The 22,148-nt window shown below is 48.6% G+C and overlaps 3 protein-coding genes across 7 annotated transcripts in view; 1 reads left to right on the top strand and 2 right to left on the bottom strand.

The window, feature by feature from the left end:
• eml3 (echinoderm microtubule associated protein like 3) overlaps window positions 1-4,630 on the bottom strand; it is a 42,279-nt gene extending 37,649 nt beyond the window's left edge. The window contains exon 1 of one of the 2 annotated variants that reach the window (XM_011487785.3): window positions 4,065-4,630. In XM_011487785.3, the coding sequence (XP_011486087.3) occupies window positions 4,065-4,089 (25 nt within the window). In that variant the 5' untranslated portion in view covers window positions 4,090-4,630. The remainder of the gene's footprint in view (window positions 1-4,064) is intronic. The other variant, XM_023965858.1, reaches the window with a different exon arrangement.
• On the top strand, window positions 3,844-10,426 carry ecsit (ECSIT signalling integrator). 2 transcript variants are annotated; one of them, XM_023965860.1, is made up of 9 exons: window positions 3,844-4,120; window positions 5,729-5,815; window positions 5,957-6,150; window positions 6,873-7,278; window positions 7,375-7,598; window positions 8,211-8,268; window positions 8,378-8,526; window positions 9,684-9,789; window positions 9,870-10,426. In XM_023965860.1, exons 3-9 carry the CDS (start codon window positions 6,019-6,021, stop codon window positions 10,148-10,150), a joined length of 1,356 nt encoding a protein of 451 aa, XP_023821628.1. In that variant the 5' UTR covers window positions 3,844-4,120; window positions 5,729-5,815; window positions 5,957-6,018; the 3' UTR covers window positions 10,151-10,426. The 2 variants fall into 2 exon arrangements, with proteins under 2 accessions (XP_023821628.1, XP_023821627.1); XM_023965859.1 differs by lacking the exon at window positions 3,844-4,120 and having other exon boundaries at window positions 5,721-5,770.
• A 2,600-nt stretch (window positions 10,427-13,026) lies between these two features.
• Window positions 13,027-22,060, bottom strand: LOC101155965 (serine/arginine repetitive matrix protein 1). 3 transcript variants are annotated; one of them, XM_023966022.1, is made up of 5 exons: window positions 21,678-22,060; window positions 16,036-18,883; window positions 13,809-14,429; window positions 13,680-13,729; window positions 13,027-13,607 (listed from the first exon to the last, which is right to left on the bottom strand). In XM_023966022.1, the coding sequence occupies exons 2-5, from the start codon at window positions 18,820-18,822 to the stop codon at window positions 13,217-13,219; spliced, it is 3,849 nt and encodes a 1,282-aa protein (XP_023821790.1). In that variant the 5' UTR covers window positions 18,823-18,883; window positions 21,678-22,060; the 3' UTR covers window positions 13,027-13,216. The 3 variants fall into 3 exon arrangements, with proteins under 3 accessions (XP_023821790.1, XP_023821791.1, XP_023821789.1); XM_023966023.1 differs by having other exon boundaries at window positions 21,886-22,060; XM_023966021.1 differs by lacking the exon at window positions 21,678-22,060 and adding an exon at window positions 21,544-21,667.
• Between the last annotated feature and the right edge of the window lie 88 nt (window positions 22,061-22,148).

Here is a 22,148-nt window from a genome sequence, read left to right as displayed (position 1 = left end):
ACCATCTTGCTAGTTTTCATCGTGAATCCTCTCTGAATCCAGTTCCACTCTTCACAACCAAACAGCAAAGATCCAAAACACCCAGAAACCACCAATAGCCTGACGCCTGGTTTGTTCTGTATAGCGATTGGCCATCGCATCAGTTGCATCACATCCCAGTTGTGCGTCTAGTTGTTACTGAGCTTGGCCCAGTGTTGATTACAACTGTCTGCGATAACTGCGATTCTACCATTGGTCTGGGTGGAATACTCCACTCTGAATGGCTGCCCGGTGTGGATTTAGAAGGTGGTAATGGACAGTCGTCATGTCCACCTGTAGGAGAGAGGTTTCTATTGCCACTGCAGACGAGGTCGGTGCCGGCTCAGCCGTTCCCATGACAACACGCCGTGCCACGTATCAAATAGCCTGCTTTACGTGAAAAGGGGATTTAGACCAAAGAAATAACAAGAATAAAGAACTAAAAGTGGACTGAAAATGTATTTCTTCTGTGAGAAACCATAACGGACACTCGGTCGGCCACTATCCCTTACTGAACCTGTGGGAGGAGTTAATGGTTTTAAAGCCTGATGCGATCGTCTCTAGCGTAACAAATCTCTATGAAGTATAACCCGGGCAAAAGAGCCCCCCAACCCCACCACCCATTAGCCTCAGTACTTTAGTAAACTGTAACCATTGTCTTTGATGAATCACATTTCATCAAGTGAACACATGTTGGCAGCAACCTTTGATTTCACACTCAGCAGCACATTTCTATATTATCTTCTGTTTCCTGTTTTCTCATTTCTTCTCTTTGTCCAGTGTCGAAGCCAAAGCCGAGCAGAAACGATGATACGAGTTGACAACAGCTTTTTCTTTCTTCTGCCAAACCTTCACAGCTCAAATTTTCCGGTCTGTAACAAAAGCTTTTGAAATGTGGATACTTTGATCTACGTTAGAGGAAAAGACACAAAGCGGATCAACTGCCAAATCAAACCAGACAGCTTGTGTCTCTTCTGCTTACAGTCATTGCATTTCCCTAGAATCAAACCCGTCAAGTCTAGATGGCAGTTAGACCTTTGGGAGTTTGGCCCCGATGTCTGATTTCCACTGACTGTGGATCAGCGGGTCTGTCAGCTAATCATAGTCATTGTGTTTTAGGACTCGACACCAAACCTCACACTGGGCCTAATTATAGGAGGTCTGCTGGTGGTTTTGGATCAAAGAGTCCGTTGGGTGCCAGACAAACGGGCGGATAGCTTTTAGTGCAACAACCAGCCGCTTAATAAGCAGAAAACCCCAAAAATAGAGGATGATCTTCTTCCAACTGATGTGTAATCACAGGCCTGAAGTGGAGTCCTTCACGGATGCAGATACGCTGACGATTCAGCACAAATGCCTCAACAGGCAGTCACACCATCACCTACAAGCTTCTCCATTCAAGCTAGCCACACCAGAAAAGGATTTCTCCTAACCGGACCAAATGGTCACTGCACAGTAACTGGAGAACAGAAGGAAGCAGTTATCAACGCTGGGATGCTTAAAACCATTCACCTGTGAACAGGTGAGACCGGACAAAGTCCAGACTGATGGAGTTTAGGGCTGCACGATATGAGGAAAACTCCCGATTTACGATATTAGTGGTCAATATTGCGATGACGATATGACTTGTGATACATGACTAAACAGCAAAACGTCCTTTCAGTTTAATTCAAATAAGAGTCAACATAACTTAAAAAACACGTTAAATGAATTTCGTCTATAGGAGGCGATCTGATTGGTCAAATGCATAAATGGATTTATTTGATTGGTTAATTGGTAAATGGTGTATACCACATGTGTCAAACTCAAGGCCAAATGTGGCCCGCCATGTTATTTTATGTGGCCCGCGAGAGCAAGAAAGTTTTTAATTTCTTAAAATAAAATGTGTCTTTAGTTGATTACAAATCTTTTATGTGTAGCTGGTGGCTTCACCAGAGGCAAGGTGGGGCTCAGTTTTCAAAAATAAAATAAAAACTCCCAATTTTACTGGATTTATGATAGAGATGTTTAAATTTTATGAATATATTAAAAAGATTAACACGTCCCGGAACACTGGAACAATTTGGGCTTTTCTTTGTTTGATGGTTAATCTCCTCTGAGAAAATGTTTTGTTAATGTTTTTTTATTGGTATTAATATTTCTTTTTTTGGAATTGTATTTCTTACCAGCACACTTCCTTTTTGCTAACTATGTTCCCGCTCTATGTTTAGATGCTGTAATTGATTCTAGTCTTGGAATGGTGATTCTGATTCTGATGATCTGCTTTTGCTGATGATGACATCTTCTTTCCTCGTCTGAGCTGGAATCAGCACACGTTAGAGCAGGGGTCCCCAAACTACGGCCCGGCCCATTTGACCCGGCCCACTGAAAAGGGTCTCAGAGAGAGACCCCCCCCCCCCTTTTTTTTTCTTTTGCATTATTATTTTTTTAGGCTGGCCACGTGATTGAGACTCATGGAAGCATGGAAAATGTCAATAAAGCTTTCCCATTAAGATTTCTCCATTGTGGGATAAATAAAGTTATCTTATTTGAATTGAAATGTGAGCCAAGCCAAAAATGTTGCTACTGCATTGAACTTAGGAAGTTGATCAGAGAGAGCAGACAGGGTTTTATAGGCGAGCCTCCTGGAAACATCCAAGACTGGATTATAAGGAAAGAACACAAAAACCTAAAGAGACTGATCACATGAGTCATTTAGGAGATTCTGCTCCACAACTGAAGTTGAACCTGAGATTGTGCACGGACAACAGAAGCTCTATTTCTGTGAACAACTACAGAGATTTATGTGGTTATTATTGATTTTCTAAAATCTAAAATACTGTTACTTTATATTTACTGACTTTTTATGTAAAGAACCCAGAGAGGATTATTTAGTAACAGATCGGCTTGTTAACATTTGGTTCTGTGTGGCTCTCAGTTTACATTTAGGCCCCCCTGCGACTGTCACACTTTCTCTGTTTCAAACTGACCACGGCCCCCATCAGAGGATGGAAACGTCTCTGAAAAGTCTGGGGACCCCTGCGTTAGAGGTAAGACTGAGATGGTTGGGACATGTCCAGAGGACAGACTGAAGGATGCTGAGTCTAGAGGAAGACCAGAGAGGAGGACTCTGGATGAAGGAAGACATGAAGGTAGCTGCTGGTAGAGGATGCAGGAGACAGACAGAGGAAGCTGATTGGCTGTGGAGACCCTGAAGGGAAACACCCAAAGGAAGAGAAGAAGATGAGTGGATTGGAGTACACACCCATCGAGGTATTTTGACGTTATTTCTGTTGTACAGTCAGTACTCTGGTCTAAACGGAGGAGGATGACAGACGTGATGGACAGAATGAGGCCTATAGGGGAAGTCCACATCCTCAGGTGGGGTCTCCGCTGCTCCTGACACCTTCAGCCAGAGTTCTGCAGGAGCTGCAGCTCATTGATGCAAAAACGGAAACAAGAAGCGCCTCCAGCTGAATCTAAGAGCCTCCAAATGAAAGCTGCGGGAATCTGAGCGCACGAGACGTTCCCAGACGTTTAAGGCATCAGCACAGAAGGGCCCCGCAGGCCCCGCAGAGGCCCCAGATGTGCAACAAAAGCCGCTTCTGTCTGTCCCGTGGAGCGGAGCCCGACCCGCTGCTGTCATCCGGGCCGTGTTTGCTGATCCGAAAGTGAAGGCATTCCTCAGAACCGCCTTCAGGTCATGAGATAAAGCGCTGCTTCCAAACCGCAAATATGACTTCAGCCCCGCACACCCACGCACGGCGCTGCGCCCGCGGCACACATCTCTGCGCCTCGCTCGACGCGGAGCTTTACGCGGCCGTTTGCAGGTGAAAAGCGGGCTGAAGACAAACCAACTACTGTCAGAACCGAACCGGAGCCAAGAAACGGAAAGAGAAAGTTGTGAACAGAACCCAAACAAATGTTCTGAAGTCCTCCACCAACCGGACATTTACAAAAAAACTCCAGGATGACTGCTCCCCGCAGGAGCAGTGGATCGGAACCAGTCAGTCAGAAGCAGCGGGGCTGGCGCTAAAGTTCGGCTGGTTCGGAGCAGAACTACTCACCCAGACTGTTGGTGGAGGAGTCCATGATCCGGTTGAGAGGCGCGGTGCGGCCAAAGGTTTGTGTTTTTATACTTTAAGGTGTGTTTTCCATGCTCACGCGGGAGTGTCTCACAAAGGCTCCAGTCAACTGCGGGCGCTGCAGCACACCGGAAACGTGAATGCCGCTCACAGCCGCGCGCTTCACGCGCCAGGAGGAACCCCGCGAGCCCTGCAACCGGATTACCGACTCCCAAACTGACAGCAGAACTCACAGGGATCCATCAGCGGGACATACCGCTGTCATGTCAGTGCTGCAGCCCCCCAGCCCCAGAAACCCCCCCGGACGCTGACAGCCAGAGCGAAAAATGTTAGTGTGGAGTTTTCAGCTCATGCAGCGCGGCGATGCCTGCTGCTGCCTCAGCGCCGCTGTTTCTGTCGCCCCCGCGTGGCGTCATCCGGAACTGCATGTTGCTGAATAAAGCATCTGCTGCTGCTGATCCCGTTTGATGTCCGCCGCTGGGAGGATCACATGACCACGTTCAGCCTCACCAGACTTAACCAAACTCCCAAAACACAATCCGACTACCCCCCTCCCCCCCATTGTCCTTCCCTGCAGCTGGGTAAACAGACAGGAGGATCAGATAATATCTGAATGCATCAGACAGATTTCACATCAAGGAGAAATGAATAAAAATCCCATTTTTGGGCTCTTCTGACAATAGTTACATCACAGTTTCTTGGTTTAAAAAACAGATTAAATTCTATGAACCATTTCTCTGGTCCAGCCTTCCAAAATAAAGGCCCAATACACAAATAAAAAGGCCGTTTGGATTTGATTTATTTCAAGCGATCAAAACCGAAAAGACAAACAAAAGACATTTATGTATAGATCAAGTATATCAAACTCAAGCTGATTTGTCACGAAGTGATTAAAAAATCTAAAAAGTAAAACATATAAAAACAGTTGCAAACATATATTCCTTTATAGTTACTCTTAATCATAAATATTTGCACTTATATAAACAATACACGACATATTAAACCTATTAAATTAAAATTTATTTTCCAAAAGAGTTTAATTATTTGAGGAGTAAGAGAAAGCTAATGAACATAAACCCACCCCTATTGTGCTTTATTTAACTTGTTTTTACATATTTATCATATTCTAGTTTGTAACTTCTGACAAAAAGACATGACAACATTCCAGAAATTAATATTACTCAAACATTTAGTGCTCAACGATTATTGCATTAATTATCGTTTGATAAAACTTCCCTCAAAACTATCAAAGCAAACCTGTTTTTTTAACGGCTTTCCACTTTTTTCTAAGTTAAATTCTTCTCTACTAAACTTTGGAGGCCTCTCCTGACTAGCTTTGGGGGGGGGCACTATTACTTTATGAATGACATTTATTTATCTTCCCTCTTGCTGAGCTTTTGTCACATTAAAATCCACCTGGTTGAACACTTGCCACCAGCCTTGACAGGAGGGTTTGGGGTTTGAATCTCTGCACCTCTCTGCCTTTTCCTGCTGCTGCTAAGACGTATTTTATGTTAGGAAGAACGGTTAGTATTTACGTAAACAAATATTTACATTTTCTCTGTCTAAAATCACCGGGCAGCACAGCGCGGAACTTTCTTCTCCGGACCTGCGGAACGATTGTTGCTGTTTTTCTCTGTTGTGAGGGGGAAGGAAAAAGGTGCCGGACAGAGGACGTTGGTTCCCCGGTAAGCTGCCGCCGTGTGGTTGTTTTGAAGGAGACTCGTTTTCAGGTGTGTTTTGAGTGTTTTCTTGTCACTTTGCTTCATTTTTTAATCTCTTCCGGGAGTCACTGATAACTAGTGGGAGACATTTTGGTGCTTGTGATCCTGGCACGCGCTCAGACCTCCCTGAGTCCGTCTTTCTTTCGATAGCCGTCGCTGTCTGTCTGTCTGTGTGGATCTACCATCTGGACGGTGGGTTTCATGGCTCCACCATGAAGGTTTCCCGCTGCCTACAGCGGCTGCAGGATCTGCGGCTGCTCCGATGCTCGTGGCAGACGGCGCGGGTCCTCCAGCCAGAACCCCACGGTCCGCGCGCCGCGCGGAGCAACCCACAGCAGCACCGGGTGAGTTCCGGCCCACCCCCTCCTGACGGGCCCTGAGTGACAGGTCCGAGATCAAAGGTCCCGTCTGTGTGAGTGACAGGTCCGAGATCAAAGGTCCCGTCTGTGTTTTACCTCCTGAAAACAGGAATCGCTTCTTTCCAGCGATTCATTTTTAATGATCAATGATTTTTCACAATACAAATATGTCAATCAAGTTACAAATGGTTCCAATCAAACGTTCATAAAAGGAAAAAAAAAGTAGAATTATTTCAAATTAAATGTTTGTTTTGCTATTTTTAAGCAAATGGATTGTATTCTATGTGAGGTTCTTGTATTTGTATTGTTACTTTTGATTACAGTGACAAAGAACTAGTGTAAAAGGTGCAAAAGACTCAGTTTAGAATAAAATTAGAATATGATGTTTGTCCACATGAATATGTTTTAACAGATTTAATTGGATCTCCCTCTGTTTTTATACAACGGTAGTGACAGGAGTTCTGCTGTCAATTCAGTTAAAGGTTTCCTCATTGAATTGAATTTTAAAATATCATCCTTAAAATTGAATAATAAAACTAATTTTTCTGAGTGTTAAATCATATTTTTCTATTATCTAGAGATTGCAATAAAATGATTTGGACTGATTTGAATAATAATTTCTTTATGTCTAGACCGTAACTCTGAAGGAGACTAAAGAGTCTCCTGACCTTTGTGACACGTTAGCCCCTCTGGACGCTCTGTTGCAGGTCCTGAGGGGATTCCACTGCAGTCCCGTCTTCGCCAAGGACCCCCGCCTTCCCGGACGCTTGGTCGGCGAGGACGACAACAAGAGGCAGACGTCTCTGGTCGCGCACGATGACCTGTTCGAGCAGATCGCCATGGGCGCCAAAAGCAAGGCCACGTTCGCCAAGGTGATCGACGTCTTCAACAAGAGGGATATAAGGCGGCGGGGTCACGTGGAGTTCATCTACGCCGCTCTGAGGAAGATGCCGGAGTTCGGGGTGGAGCGAGACCTCGGCGTGTACAACAGGCTGCTGGACGTTTTCCCCAAGGAGGTGTTTGTGCCCACCAACTTCATCCAGCGGATGTTCAACCACTACCCCCGACAGCAGGAGTGTGGAGTCCAGCTGCTGGAGCAGATGGAGAACTACGGTGGGTCGGTCAATGAAGGCCTGAAGCCTTGGTGATTGGACCTTCGTCTGTCAGGAGGTCGTTCAGTGAGATGACGCGGTTCTGCCTTTTCTTCAGGTATTACGCCCAACGTTGAGACCAAAGTCCTTCTTGTCCAGATCTTTGGAGAGAAAAGCCACCCGATGAGGAAATACCAGCGACTGATGTACTGGTTCCCCAAGTTCAAGCATTTAAACCCGTTCCCCATCCCCCAACAGCTGCCTGAGGACCCAGTGGATCTAGCACGCTTCAGCCTGACCCGGATTGCCAACGACCTGGACGCCAAGGTCACCGTGCATCAGGTAAGACCACGTCCAACGGAAGGTTCTGGATCCTATCCGTTAACTAGGAGAATTGGTTTGGGTCCATCTGATCCTCGTCTGTTCTGCTGTCAAAGCGTTTCCAGCAAATCATAAAAAACCCGTGTCGTTTCTGCAGGAGTTCATTAGAAATTCACATGTGAGTTGTGGGCGGGACTGTCGGCAACCCCTCCCCCATATTCTCACCCATAGTTGAGAGCTCTCTGTTCACACTCTCTCCCACTAGCTTACAGCTGTGAGCTAACATTAGCGGTGCCGCACCAGATCCATCCAGGAAAACACAGACGATCATGGATCCGTTTGTCTGCAGGTGGATGATCAGAAAGGGGGCGGAGCATCTCGTGGGCCGCTGATTGTGTCACTGCTAGAGATTCTCAAACAACATTTAACGTCTGCTCCTGATTCGCAACAATTTGAACAAAGAAATACTTTAAAAAAATAACATTCCAGCTCAATTTCTTCCTGACAAAAAACGCCAAAAACAGCATTTTCATCACGTTGGGGGCGGAGTCAGGATGGTTTTATGGTTAAATCTGAATGAATGTTTTTCAGGCGTCTTCCTCCTAAAGTCTGTTTTTGCTCTTTCCAAACCAGCTGCCGTGTTCAGACGTCACAGAGAGCGGAGAGGAAATCCACCGTCCCTACATTCTAGGTTTGTTCAGAGGTCGTCCAAACCGTCCTAATGACGGTACCGATGGTCGTCCAGAAACATCCTGTGACCTTCAGCGGTCCGTAAACGGGAATCTTCTGCTGTCCCTCAGGCATCCAGAGCCCCGGTCAGAGGGAGCTGCTGGCCAAGCACGACCCCCGCAGGCCCGTGTTCGTGGAGGGGCCCTTCCCCTTGTGGCTGAGGAGCACTTGTGTTTATTACTATGTCCTCAGAGCGGACCCCCCCCTGCCCCAGGACCAGGTTGGAGAAAGCTTCGTGTTGTTCCAGTGTTATCGCTGTCAGGTTTCTGTGGGGGAGGGGCCAAAGTTTGTCTGGCCTTTTCCATCCCGCCAAAGTAAAAGTTTGGAGAGTGGGTCTTTCAGCTCTCACTGTAGTCCGGACCCCCCCCAAAGCAGCAGAGCTGAAGAACCCCCCCATCAGGCCCAACTCCAGCTTTTAATAGCCTTTTTAGAACCAACAAGCTGCCTTAGCTGGGCATTATGGGATGGAACAGCTGTGGAAATGTGGCTCAAAGCCAAGAGCTGTGGACTCACCTGGAGACACAAAGCCTTCTGGGTAGTTTCCATGTGATGAAGGAACGGGGTGACAACTGAGACAAGTTGTGTTTCTGTAGATGAAATGTTCACAGATGGATCAGGAATGAACCACGTTAAAACCACGGAAGAAGTAGGAATAAACACGCTAAGAACACGTAAACCAACGTAGAACATGAAGCGTGTGATTATTGTGATGTTTATCTGTAATTCATCAGTGATTCATGCATCAATGATGTCATCTGAACGTGATCTGTGCGCCGTATACGTGATCTAAAAGTTACACATCAGTGGTTCATGCATGAAAAGTCTGTTAGACAAACGTGGAAAGACACACATTTCTGGATGAATCTCACAAAAATCACACACAAGTGTGTAGGATTTTGGTAATAATTGTGTATAAACTGCGTAAAATTCAAGTAAACTGAATAATTTTCTACTGACAAAAAAGTCTGAACATCTCTAAACTGAATTCCCGTAAAGACCCGTCGGCTGAAACCGTCGGGGGACGTCTGAGCACATCGACAAACACAGAAACACGTATGAATGACGTAGATCACACATGGATCACGGATGACCGACATTTCATACGTGGAAAACGTTTGTATCGGCTGTGATAATTTAATGATGATTATCAAACCGCATCATGTTTTAGTTTTTTTCAGAACTGATTTTACTGATCATTGCTTCACTTCGTTGTGTTTGTTCATCTTTTTGTTGCCTTGTTAACATCCATGTGGCGTTTCTCATTAGTTTCACACAAACAGAGGTTATGGATTCAGAAATAGAATAGTCTGTGCAAAGAGAGTCTGTTGCTGTAGTGTTAGTTGTCGTTGTCTGATTGTGTGTTGTGTTGTTCCTCAGGTTGAAGAACCCTATGATCCAGAGAGGAGTTTCTACTACCCGCTGCAGCTGGACTTCAGTCTGGACCGGGACGTTTGGGATGAGGAGGGTTTCGACGTAGAAGATTGTGAGGAATCAGTGCAGCAGTCTGACAGCAACACAACCACACTGTGGTGACATTGTGTGTGCGTCTGTGTGTGTGTTCAGTGGATGAGGGTCCCGTCTTCGCCATGTGCATGGCCGGGCGGGGAGACCGGGCCACCCTGGGTCAGTGGATCTCTGACCTCCAGCGGGACAACCCCGTCCTGGGCCGGGTTCCCACTCTGTTCCGTCTGGACCCTGGACCTCAGCACCTGCAGGGGGGGGACGACGAAGAGTCCGACCGCCATCATCGGCTCCACGTGGAGACCGAGGAAGACGACCCTCGGCCCGGAGAAGACCAGGCCGTCCTGGACGAAGAGCCCAGGAGGGGCAGAGGGAAGCTCTGACAGAACTTTGAGTTTAACGTCGGGACGGACGGACGGACGGACGAGGTCCGGGGGGGGGGGGGAGGTTTATCATTGACCGTAAATACGGCGTCAATACGGCGTCACATGACTGTCAGTGATGGAAAACATCGTACTTTATTTCAAAATGAAATACTTTCCTGTCAAACGGTTTGATGCTCAACAGCGGCTCTGCTTGAGCTTCACGTTTGATCAGTGATGTAAAAATGCAACAAAAATTCTATTTAAGTCAATAAATCTGAGAGTTTGTAGTCGTTATTTTGGATCTTATTTCTGCAAATAATGAACTTAAAAAGTACGACAGAGTTTTAGGGCCAGTTTACAAACAGAAAACATTTTTTATTACGACTTAAAAATACGTAAATTTACGAGAAAAAAAGTCATAAATGAATGAGAAAAACGCCAACGTTGTCTGTCTGTTGTAGCCGTGTTGAAGATGAAGAGGCCGCCATCTTTTTCTACCTTCTTCAAATTGAAATCCTCCTGAACTCCTGGAGGATCGCTGCTCAGGAAACACGGTTGGATTTAGACATTTGTCGATCCTGAAGGGTGTTTACGTGGCGTTCCCCCGACGCTCGCACATTTTTATTGGGATACTGGGAAAATTGGACACAATATGTCAAAGGATATGACCATATTAGGAATGTGGGCGTGGCTGACAAAAAACCCTCGGTTGCCAAGGAAATCCAAAAAAATCTCTTTTGCAGGTTCTCTTCACATTTCCATAAACCTGTTCCTAATCTCCTGGTGACCAAAACATTAAACGGTTGCTATGGAGATAAAACCAGCAGAAAAGCTGCCATTTTGAAAAAGAATTTGTCACCTGCAGCTCCGACCAGAGCAGCAGAGTCAGAAGGGGGAGAGTGAGGGGGAGTCAGAAGGGGGGCGGTGGGCCACACAACGCCGCTTTGATTTTCTGTTTAAACTGGAATTCTGTGTAACCCTTGTGCTATCCTAGGCTATCCTTTAACGTTGGGAGTTGGGTCATCTAGACCCACTAGACAGTGTGCTGAACCTTTTTAATGTGGCCGGGATAGCACAAGGGTTACGACCTGATCAACCTCCGCAGGTATCTACTTCCTGTTCCTTTGACCCTTTGACCTTTTCTATCATTTGTTCAGTTTCAGGACACTTTCCTCCCTTAAACCTCTGCAGTTCATAACTGACTCTATTAGATTTCTGTCTGCTCTCTGGACTTTGACACCTGAAAGTGGAACAAGAAAATGCGACAGGTGAGGTTCTAAAGATATTGACCGTTAGGACAATAAAAGACAGGACGTCAAATGTTAAAAAAAAGACGTTTTTTATTCCAGACGAGGCATTTTAAGAGAGGGACGTTCTAAGACCAGGTGGTCTGCTTCCAGCTCCCTGTTGTGCTCCAAGCATGCATTTAGGCTTTTCCTCCACAGCTTTGTGCTCTCAACACTTCCTCCTCCAGCATTGGAAAAGTCAGAAAAAGAGACCAGAACATGTGGATTCAGTCCAGAACCACATGATTGATCCAACAAGCTGCTGAATCTGCAGAACTCTTCTCACAAACAAACAAACTCAACAGATTTGTTGGAGGTTAATCAAAAATGAATTTGGTAAATGAATGAACATAGAAAGTCCCTCCTGACCTCTTCAGAGGTGAAGGTCGTGTCTCACAGTTGCTGCGTATTGAAACTGAATTGAAACAGTTTGCTAGCGTTAGTAAACTTTACAGTAACCATAGTAACACCGACTGTGTGGCGGACAGCACAGAGGGCGGATGATCCGCAGTCTGAGTTTTCAACCTCTTTCAAATTTGTTTCAAGTGTCTCTTAATCCTAAACTCCCATTTTCCTTCTTAGCCCTTGTGCTATCCTATGGGGTCCACATGACCCCCCCTTCCATTGAGGTGTTCCCCCTACCATGACAAAGGTGGATAAAGGTGGAAAGATTTCATGTAATCCATGGACACCAGTGAAGATCACAAATCATCGTCTAGTGGGTCTAGATGACCCTACTCCCAATGTTAAAGTGCCTAGGATAGCACAAGGGTTACGGAAACTTTTCTGTATTAATTTAGTATTAACGTGACGTTTGAAACGGGCCTCTTGTGTCGCGTCTCTGGCTTTGTAAATGCAGTTCAGTGATCTTAGTTTTCTTGTGTCTTAATTTGGGTTGGCTGTGAGTTTTAGTGACGGTGGGGGGGGCTCCTGCAGACCTGGACGTCCCGCGTTTGGTTCCTCATTCATTGGGTTTTTTTCGGTACTACATGACAGCTGTCTGTCAACATCACAGCACCATAGTATAAGATGATATATTTAAACTTTATTTTGGCCAAAAATCTCCCCCTAAATGCAGACGACAAATAAACCACAGGTTGATTTCAGCATAACCCTTGTGCTATCCTAGGCACTTTACCATTGGGAGTTGGGTCATCTAGACCCACTAGACAATGATTTGTGATCTTCACTGGTGTCCATGGATTACATGAAATCTTTCCACCTTTATCCACCTTTGTCATGGTAGGGGGAACACCTCAATGGAAGGGGGGGGGGGGGGTGTCATAGGATAGCACATGGGTTATAAACGAGTTTAGTATGAAGAAATGGATTCGTAGTGAGAACCACTTCTGTCTGTCATGACCTTTGATGACCTCCAGAAGGTGAGAATAACCTGCTATGCAGATGATGAAGAAGACGGAGACGGCAGTGACGAAGGTACCGATGACGAGTGAAACCATTCCAGACGCACAAAATGAGGCGGTTGCTCCAGAACGCAAACAGAACCTCACGGGCCTTCAGAAAAACAAGACGTTTGTCTCTTGAAGAGAGGGATGCAGATTGTCAACGGAATCAAATAAACGTTTTATAAAGAATCGGACAAACAAGAACAATAACAGAAACGTCTTTATGACATTAGAAAAAACTGAGGTAAATGGTTTTTGGGGCGTCGCGTCCCATCTTCCAGCCTCTTTCCTTGAATGTGAAAAAACAGTTTTTTTCAAAGTCTGCTTGAAACGAGGACCGGTTCTCCTGGACCGCCTAACCGTTCCTCTCTCAGAAAAGCCGACGCACGTGTCTAGATGTTTCTCTTGGACTGCATACCTGCCAGATCCCTGCTGTTCTGCTGCAGCTGCCTGCTGAAGAAGCGCTCCCGCCGGGACACCTGCTCGTCCCAGGCCTCCAGGATTCGCTGCTTCTCCAGGGGCTCTAAGGTCATGGAGTGGGGGTGCGTCTCCTCGATGTGGGCCCTCACCCCCTCCGGGCTGTGAGAGTACTGCAGTTCCCCACACACCATGCAGACCAGCAGCTGGTTGAGCGGATCGTAGTCCATGAGGTAGTGCCTCCTCCACACTGTGCCTGACAGAGCCTCCTCCTCCTCCTCTTCCTCCTCGTTGTCCGGATACAGAGACTCCGAGCAGACGGTCAGGTTTTCACCTCTTCTCTGAGCCGTCCACTGTCCCGGGTGGCTGTAAACACACATTCATTGTCATTGTTCGTGGCAAACTTGAACACAACGCTGTGAGACGGAGGAAGCACACCTTTGGAAGTGGTCTGGACCTTCTGAAGGGATTCCCCACTGACCAGAACCCTACAAGGAGACACGCATGACACCATGGAAGGTCTGTATGTGCTTGTTTTCAAGTGAGATGACCCTGACCTGACCTCACCTGAGCGGGCCCGGCCCGTGGCTGCAGGTCCGGGGGGGGGAAGGAGGGGCTCCAGCTGCTGGGGCCTATCCTTGGACTGAGTCCTCGTTTCTGAATGGCTTTCTTGGCTCTCTGTTCCTTCTTTTTGACTCTCCAGTATTCTCTCTTTCTCTTGGTGAAGTCCTTCTCGGACTCCCCAGGGATGAGTTTAGGGGGAAGCACGGTGCACAGGGGGGCTGATTTGATGGAAGACTCCGCCCGACTGTTAGGAACCTGAGGATGACCACGAGGAACTCTCCTGGGGCTGGTGATGGAGCAGGCGGGACTTTGGGGGGGGGGCTCAAAGAGCTGCAGGTTGAGGCTGGACAGCGGGTTGTCTGGAGGTTTCAGGGCTGGAGGGGGGGGCACACAGGTTACCTCGTTGGTTCTTGGAATCCACTTTTGGAAATATTGCTGAGGTTCCAAAACCCTTTGTGTGGGGGTCGTCTTCTCCACCCTGCAGGCGGCGGGAAGCTTGACATGAGGCGTGTCAGAGGACCTCTGAGTGGTGCTTGTTGATTGGCTGACTAGCAGGAGAGGCGGGGCTCTTGGACCTTCAGCCCCAGAAGAAGCCGGCAGGTCGGACTGCAGGATTTGCTTGATCTAGAAGACAAGACACTCATGTTTGCAAAGGGAGGGAGGGATCTTCTATTCATTTTAGTGGGACTCATTCAGTGTTCACTCCACTGACTGTAAATGAGAACTGGACTGAGTGACTCCGCCCCCCCCTGGCCTTCCAGACAGGAAGTGGCTCCAAGAAGCCAAAATAAACAGCTGTCATTCCATTGGTCAGAAGAACCGTTCTGGATCTGATACCTTTTTTTGACATCTTCTCCATAAAACTCATTACTTTATGATTTTTTTTGTAGTTGAAGTTATTCAAGTTATAAACTGACCAATCCAATGCTTCAATCAAAGCACTGATTTCAGGGCGTGGCCTTCCACCGTGATTGGTGACAGTAGTCGTCATAGAAACGATGACTCAGACCGACTGACCACCAATCACTGCTTACGGACGTCGTCATGGCGATGGGTTCTATGGGTGACGTCACACGGACTCGGTCCAGTTCTCTGATACAGTCAATGCTTCACTCTAAACATTTATTGGTGCTTTGGTGGATTATGGACATATTAAAGACAGCGGCGTTCACATATAGGGATCATGATTATTGAACACAAAAGTATTCCGGTCTCACGTGTCTGATGTCCTTTTTCAGGGCTGAATAACAACCCCCACACCGGTAAACGCTGACGCAGGTAAAACGCCGCACCTCACCTGCTCATGCCTAAACCAATCAAATGGAACGCCGAAGAACACGGAAATAATAATGACCTGAAAGTGAGCCAAACAAAAACAAACATTTCAAGCAGTTGGTCGGCTTAGAAGGACGGTAACGGACGGCAGGTAGCGGTACGGGAGGGGCCGTGGTATTGAGGTTGTCCTCACGATACCACGGCCAGACCTGCTTCTCACAGCGGCCACGCCAACAGCACGGGTCCAGCAGTCACCCGCCCACCCACGAGGGTCTGCCCCTTTATTCCCGCCAGCTCCGCCCCCTCCTATTTAAAAAGAAGGAATGCCAGAGCCTCAGCCTGCAGGCATCACGCATCCCGTTTAGGTCCTGTGATACGGATGCTGCTGGTTCCAGATGGACCGCAGCTATCACAGAGATCACAGATGCACTAAAGTAAATCTCCCAGGTTGGACGCTTCTATTAAAGGACTGATGCATGTCTTTCTGGAAACAGACTGTAAATGTAAGAAATACAAATTTTTAAGGACTATCGGAATGACTTTGGAAGTTTGACTGCTCCTCATTTGGATTCTTTGTCTTAGTTTTCTGCTTCTGGACCTTTAGACGCTACAGCAAACGCAAGAATGAAGCAGCTTTTCTGGCTTCATCTATCCTCCATGGCTGCCTGATTAAACACTTTAAGAGCCCAAAAAATTCCCTTCTACCTCCCAGATCGTGTTTGGGTACTGTCGGACCTCAGGCCGGTGGAACGCTGCACCACAGCAGAGTGGTGTGTTTGTGACAGAAGCGTGGAACCCGGTAGAACCGTCTACTATGCTTGAGACCACTACGGTTCCTCCGTATGGAGATGCAGAAGAATCCTAAATGGAACTGGCCTTGCTGGGGGGGGAGCGGCTTACAGGGTTCCAGCTACATCTCTGTTCTTTGACGTTCTTATGAATCGGCAGCACTCACCTGAATGCTTCCGGTCAGAAGCAGCGAGCTGCCGTCTTCTCGCCGTCTCTCCTTCAGTCGGGCTCTCTGTTGCCTCTTCATCAGCTTCCAGTACTCCCTTTTCTTCTGGAGGCTGCTGGAGCCGAGCTGCTCCGCCCCAGCCCTGCTGGGCTGCTGTGAGGGGCCAAACGTCTCTGGAGCCGGGCGCCGTGTGTCGCCCTCCGGTTCCTGCTGGTGGGGGCATTCCTGTGTGATGTGATGCAGTTTTGGTGGTTCTGTGGAACAGCGGGTTCCACCGTTTTTGCTGCACAGTCCCTGAAGTCGACACGGAAGCATCCGGTCATCCGAGGCTCCAAAGCTGTGGGTGAAGTCTGAAGGACTCTGGGCTGAGTACTTTTCCTCTGAGAGCGGCAGAAAAAGGCCGGTCTGTGAGGAGCTCTGAAGGTTTGGTTTCTCCTCCACGGTCTGGTCGTCTGGCTGCCAGTCACTCAGAAGCATGGCCACGTCAGCAGAGATGGGACTGATCGAGTCCCTCTGAAGATCCGGCTGTGGGTTCGGTTCTGAATCGCCCTCCACCGCCTCCATCTTAACGTCAGAGACAGAGCTGAGGGACTCCTCCAGGAGTTTCTTCATGGAGGCCACGGCCAGCAGAGTGGCAGCCTGGCTGTCTGCACACTGAGACGGATCCGCCTCCTGCTGGCTCCCTGGAGGGGCAAACGGGGAGGCCGGGGGCTTTCTGTCGGGGCAGATGGCTGGCTCTGGCTGAGGATTGGGGTCAGACTCTCCCTCCTGTTTGATGCCATCCGCCTGTGGGGCGATGGGAGGAGTGCTGCTGTGGAGGCGGAGCCCGTCTCTTGCGCCATGGCTGAGACCTCTCCCCAGCGGGGTGGGGGCTGCCGCCTCCTGCCTCTGAGCCTTTCTCCTCTTCATGGCTGCACTGAGGCCCAGCTTGAGGCGAGCAGCAAGAGCCGCTCGCTGCTCCCGTTTCTTCGTCCTCCAATACTCCCTCTTCCTCGCCACCCTCATCTCCTCGGACACTCCGGAGTCGGCAGACGAGAACCTCCACGTGGCGGCCGCCTTCACCGCACACCTGCCCAGGTTGGGTCCAGAGGAGGGGTCCCTGTTGGGCGGAGGAGCCCAGAGTTTCAGCGGACCTCCGCTCTGTGAAGAAGGAACGGTGGCGGTCTTTGGTCTTGGAGAGCTGCGGACTGCCTGCAGAGCTGGAGCAAAGGAGGCTGAAGATGGAGGAAGAGGAGGAGAGGGTTGGTGCATCCCGACAGGAGCAAAGCTTCTTTGCTGGCGCTGCAGCTGAGTGATGATGGGGGAATTCTGGGAAACCTTGTGGTTCTCCTCCTCCTCCCCCTCGTGTCCCGCCGTGTGGCGGCCTTTGGGACTCTGAGGAACGCCCACAGCCAGCGTTCCGTCCTCCCCGATGAACCCTCCGATGGCGTCGGAGGCCCGGACCGCTGAGCTTCCCGCCGCTGCTCGCGCCCTTCTCATCTGGTTGAGGATTTGCTGGTAACGTTTGACTCTCCTCATGAGGGAGTCCTTCTCCCTCAGTCGCGTTCTCATCTCCATCGTCAGTTTGGCTCGTTGTTCTCGCTTCTTGACCCTCCAGTACTCTCTGCGCTTGGCGACCACCGCCTCAGGCGTGTCGCTGGGGTCGATCCTGGGACTGCTTCTGGTCACAAACGCTGGCAGACTTTTGCATCTCAGGTTTCTCTGGGGGGTCAGATTCCTCTGGACTTGGATGGAGCGTTGTCTGGGTGTTTTACAGCGAACGCTTCCTCTGGTGCCGTTAGAATGGAAGGCGTGATTCTGAGGTTTCTTCCCTGAGGTGGGATTGAACGGGGAATTGGTCGGTGCAGCTTTATTCCCTCGTGTGTGAGGAACGTTCATCGGACTTTTTAGCGTGTTTGTTATTGCAACGGCAGCACTTTGCAGCCGAACAGATGAGAAGGATCTCAGGATGGGACCTGGAGGATGCGGGTCGGATCGGCCCGTCGGTTTCATCTTCTGCTTGGCTCTCTGGGCTGCCGTTTTGGCCCTCTGCTCCCGTTTTTTGATCCTCCATTGCTCCCTGCGCTTGGCGGCCTTCTCCTCCTCAGACAGTGTGGGGGCCTTGGCTCCACGTTGGGGCGTCGGATGTGTGGCTTTGGGCTGGGATTCCTCACAGGAAGGGCCATGAGGGGAGGAAATCCTGGTATCTGGTAAAGCAGCTTGTGGCCTACACGGGGTTTGGGGTACGGATCCGCCGTGCAGCGATGCACGCGGGCGGCCATTGTTGACCCCCATCGCTCTGACTGCAGGCACTGACGGACCGGCGTTCCTCTGGGACCCACCTCCCAAAGGTGAGGGAACCACTTTGGCAACCCTCGCTGCTGAGGGTCTCACGGCGGCCTCCTCCGCTGCTTCAGCCGGGACAGAAGGGAAAACCTCGCTGACTTCAGTCTTTTCAGGCCACTCCCCCTTTTGGGTGTCAGCAGCACCGTGGGAACTTTTTGGAATTGTATTTCTACACTGTGGAACATAAATCTCACCACGCCTGGGGTGCAGAGAGGAGGCGGCACCGGGACAGAAGGAGTGCTGGGGTTTTCTGTCTGGACCGTCCAGAGTCGCCTTTCCTCTCCGCTTTGCCAGCCGCGCCCTTTGCTCGCGCTTTTTGTTCCTCCAATACTCTCTTTTCTGGGCGAGGGTGGCGTCGTCGTATTGTGAGGCGGGTTGGTAGCGACTGGACGCGGGACCACTTTTCCCTTTAGCGGGGGGCGTGGCCGCCTGGTTCTCATCCAGCCTCATCCTGCGGTTCATGGGGCGGTCCTCTGTGAGGCTGCAGAGCGGCCGGCAGGTTGGATCAGTTCACACCGGCATCCTGGAAAACACAAAACACAGTCTGTTAGAATTATCACGGAATTGGAGGCGGGGCTTCTGTCTAACGGTAGAATGACAGTAATGCTGTGAAACCAGTCATTATCGTCATCTTTCAAATATTCATACATTTAGAATTATTACACACAGACATCTCCAGCTTGTATTTTATCGTTTTGATTGTGGCTCACAGCTGGAGAGAACTCGGCGTTCAGAGTCTCAGTTGGAAACTCTTGGAGTCACGTCTTCAGCAGCTAATGATCTCCAGAAACCTGCAACGGTTTCCCGAGACGTTCAGCGTTCTCAGTCTGGATCAGCGGCGACAGAAGACTGGATAAGAACCAACAGCCTTCAGCAGGACGAGCCGTGGAAGGTCCAGAACACGGGCTGTACGTAAAGGTCGTGTCGCACAGCCGACGTGCACGTTTTCCACGTATGAATGTCGGTCTTCCGTGATCCATGTGTGATCTACGTCATCCATACGTGTTTCTTCAGTTCGTCGATGTGCTCAGACGTCAGTCGAGGTTTCAACCGACAGAATTCAGTTCAAAAGTTTTGGTCGGTTGATAATTACGCAATTTATGTGTATTTTAACTGGTTTATACGTATTATTACATACATCTTTTACAATTGTGTGTGATTTTTGTGACATGTATATAGAAATGTGTGTCTTTCCAGGAGCGTTCCACGTTTGTCTAACAGACTTTTCATGCATGAATCACTGATGTGTAACTTTTAGATCACGTATACGGCGCACAGATCACGTTCAGATGACATCATTGATGCATGAATCACTGATGAATTACAGAGAAACATCACAATAATCACACGGTTCATGTTCTACGTTGGTTTACGTGTTCTTAGCGTGTTTATTCCTACTTCTTCTGTGGTTTTAACGTGGTTCATTCCTGATACATCTGTGAACATTTCACCTAAAGACCACAACTTTTCTGACTTTTTCCAAGTATATTCATGTATGACCAGTTTACATCCGTGTCATATGCGCTTCACGTATGTAGTGGGACACGGGCTTTCATGAACAAAAGGACAAGTGTGGTGGAACAAGACTCAGTAGCAACAAGGAGACACTGTGAGGAGAAACTCCTTCAAGAATCTAGAGGAAGACACATGGACCACGCGTGTAGCGTTTCTATCATCAAGCTCTATGAAGATGTTGGTTTGATTTCCCAGGAGGCTTTGGCCCCGGCTGTCTGTCCGTCCGTCCAGTTCTGATCCAGATTCCAGCTCAGACCAGGAAAACAAAGACGTTCCTGGATCTGTTGGTCTGCAGGTGGATGATCAGAAAGGGGCGGAGCTTGGAGCTTTACTAAACCAAAAAAAACATTTTCATTAAAGTGGGTCGTTAAGATGAAAGTATCATTTTTATTTTCAACAACTTGTTTTTTTTTAAGCTGAAAAAGGATGTTTGTGGCAGCCTGATTAAATTAACAGTAAAGTGTCGTGAAACAACCCTTGTGTTGTTGTGTTTAGTTTAGTCAGGCAGCTGTGACTCTTCCTGGACGCCCTCCCCTCCTCTGATATGGAAGCATTTCTGTAGCATAATCAAAAATACGAGTCAATACCTGAAAAGCTTTTTTATTTTCAAAATAAAGCCGTCTTTGTTGACTCAAAAATAAAATGAAAATTCAAAATCCACCAAACTGCTTCGTCTTTTTCAACACAACTTATTCTGTCGCTTAATTAAAATGATAAAGAAAACGATTTTTGACATTTCATATTCAAAATATTTTGTTGTGAAAGTGTTGCAAAATTCAATTATAAACATGAAAAATTTCCCTATGTAAAAGAATCAAATGACTCAAAAATAAAAGTAAAAATCCTCTTTTCATAACAACACAGTAGAATAGTAAGCATGGGGGGGGTTGAAATGCAACCCCCTTTTTGCATTTTCGCTTTAGTTAAGTGACAGAATGAAAAAGAAAAAGTGCTTTGGTGGATTTCTTTTTCTTTTTTGAGTCCACAAATGCAGATTTATTTTGAAAATGAAAAAGCTTTTCTGGTTTGAGTTTTATTTTTAATTATGCTCCAGAAATGCTTCCATACACTTAAACGGACTTTCCTCTTTGCGGTTCTTGAGGAAACCTTCCGTAGAGACCAGTTTAGACCGGGTCAGAACCGGGTTAGAGCGGGTCAGAACCGGGCAGCTGCAGACGGAGACAATGCGCTGCGCCGCCCATGTCCTCCACCCTCAGCTGTGCCCCACCGGAAGCCCCTCTGCCCCAGCCTGACAGCATGTTCGGTTTGGGGACAAACCTCCCCGATTGTCCCTAAAGAGACCGGCCTGGCACGGCCTGGATCACCTGGTGAATTCTGGCACACAAAGGCGCGCGGGGGCAGCAGCAGGAAGCCGCGCTGTCCCTTTAAACCCGTTCAACCGTCCACAGCCATTTTTTACTCGGGGTTCTCTACTGCTGGTCAACAGGGGTTGGGTTCGAACCCGGTACACACAGAGGCAGAACCCGGACGGACGCGGGGCCCGCGCGCTCTTTCTGCGCGGACCCACGTCTGTTCGGGCCGCCGCCGTGGGACTGCGTGTTCTTCCGCCGGCTGTTGTCCCGCAGGACGGCCGCTGTCTGCCTGCGAGACGGGCTGCCCGGTCCGGCCCGGAGCCGCGCGGGAGAGAGAAGCATGCATTTCCGTTACCTTTCTGAACTTCCCGGGACGTTAACGGGAACGTTTGTGCGGAAACACATGAGACCCGGACACCGCGGCCACTCTCCCCCCGCCAGCCGAGCGCAGGCTGCCGTGACAACAAAGTACCAGGATGTGGGACCTACATGCTAGCGCGAGGCGAGCGCGCACGCGCGCGTTAGAGCGAGCAGCTTCCACAGACAGGGCTCCCGTTCTCCGGTCCTTTTCCGGTAAAGACAGATGTCTGCAGACACGAGCAGCTTCAGGGTCCAGAAAAAGACGGTGAAGAAAACCCAAAACACAACAAAGCAGGAAATCAGTGATGGACTCGTGGAGAGACTAGATCAGCTTCACCTGTCTCTAAGCAGGCACGTGCCCTGCTCGGGGGTCTGCTACTTCCGGTCCTGAGGGCCGCTGTTCAGGTGGACAAACAGGTGGACGTGACGGTGAACCACGTGGGAATGTTGTTGTTCCTGCTGGGAATAAAACTCACTGCAGTCAACAACAACACAAATAGATGAAAAATAATGACAAAATAGAACACACACAAAGAAAAACGACAACACACAAACACATTTAAAAGTGTAACACACACACACACACACACAACCTGACAC

The sequence above is a fragment of the Oryzias latipes genome, chromosome 18 (genome assembly GCF_002234675.1).
Source record: "Oryzias latipes chromosome 18, ASM223467v1".
NCBI classification, from domain to species: Eukaryota; Metazoa; Chordata; class Actinopteri; order Beloniformes; family Adrianichthyidae; genus Oryzias; species Oryzias latipes.
Note: the sequence above shows the minus strand (reverse complement) of the source record. Positions and strands in the feature narration are given on the sequence as shown.

Excerpts from the sequence above, each read along its gene's own strand:
- LOC101155965 (XM_023966022.1), bottom strand. The coding sequence starts at position 18,822 with ATGAACCGCAGGATGAGGCTGGATGAGAACCAGGCGGCCACGCCCCCC. Across the intron at positions 14,430-16,035 it reads TTCTGACCGGAAGCATTCAG|ATCAAGCAAATCCTGCAGTC; the intron begins GTGAGTGCTGCC and ends CTTGTCTTCTAG. Across the intron at positions 13,730-13,808 it reads CACGGGCCGGGCCCGCTCAG|GGTTCTGGTCAGTGGGGAAT; the intron begins GTGAGGTCAGGT and ends GTCTCCTTGTAG.
- ecsit (XM_023965860.1), top strand. The coding sequence starts at position 6,019 with ATGAAGGTTTCCCGCTGCCTACAGCGGCTGCAGGATCTGCGGCTGCTC. Across the intron at positions 7,599-8,210 it reads CCAAGGTCACCGTGCATCAG|CTGCCGTGTTCAGACGTCAC; the intron begins GTAAGACCACGT and ends TTTCCAAACCAG. Across the intron at positions 9,790-9,869 it reads GGGTTTCGACGTAGAAGATT|TGGATGAGGGTCCCGTCTTC; the intron begins GTGAGGAATCAG and ends GTGTGTGTTCAG.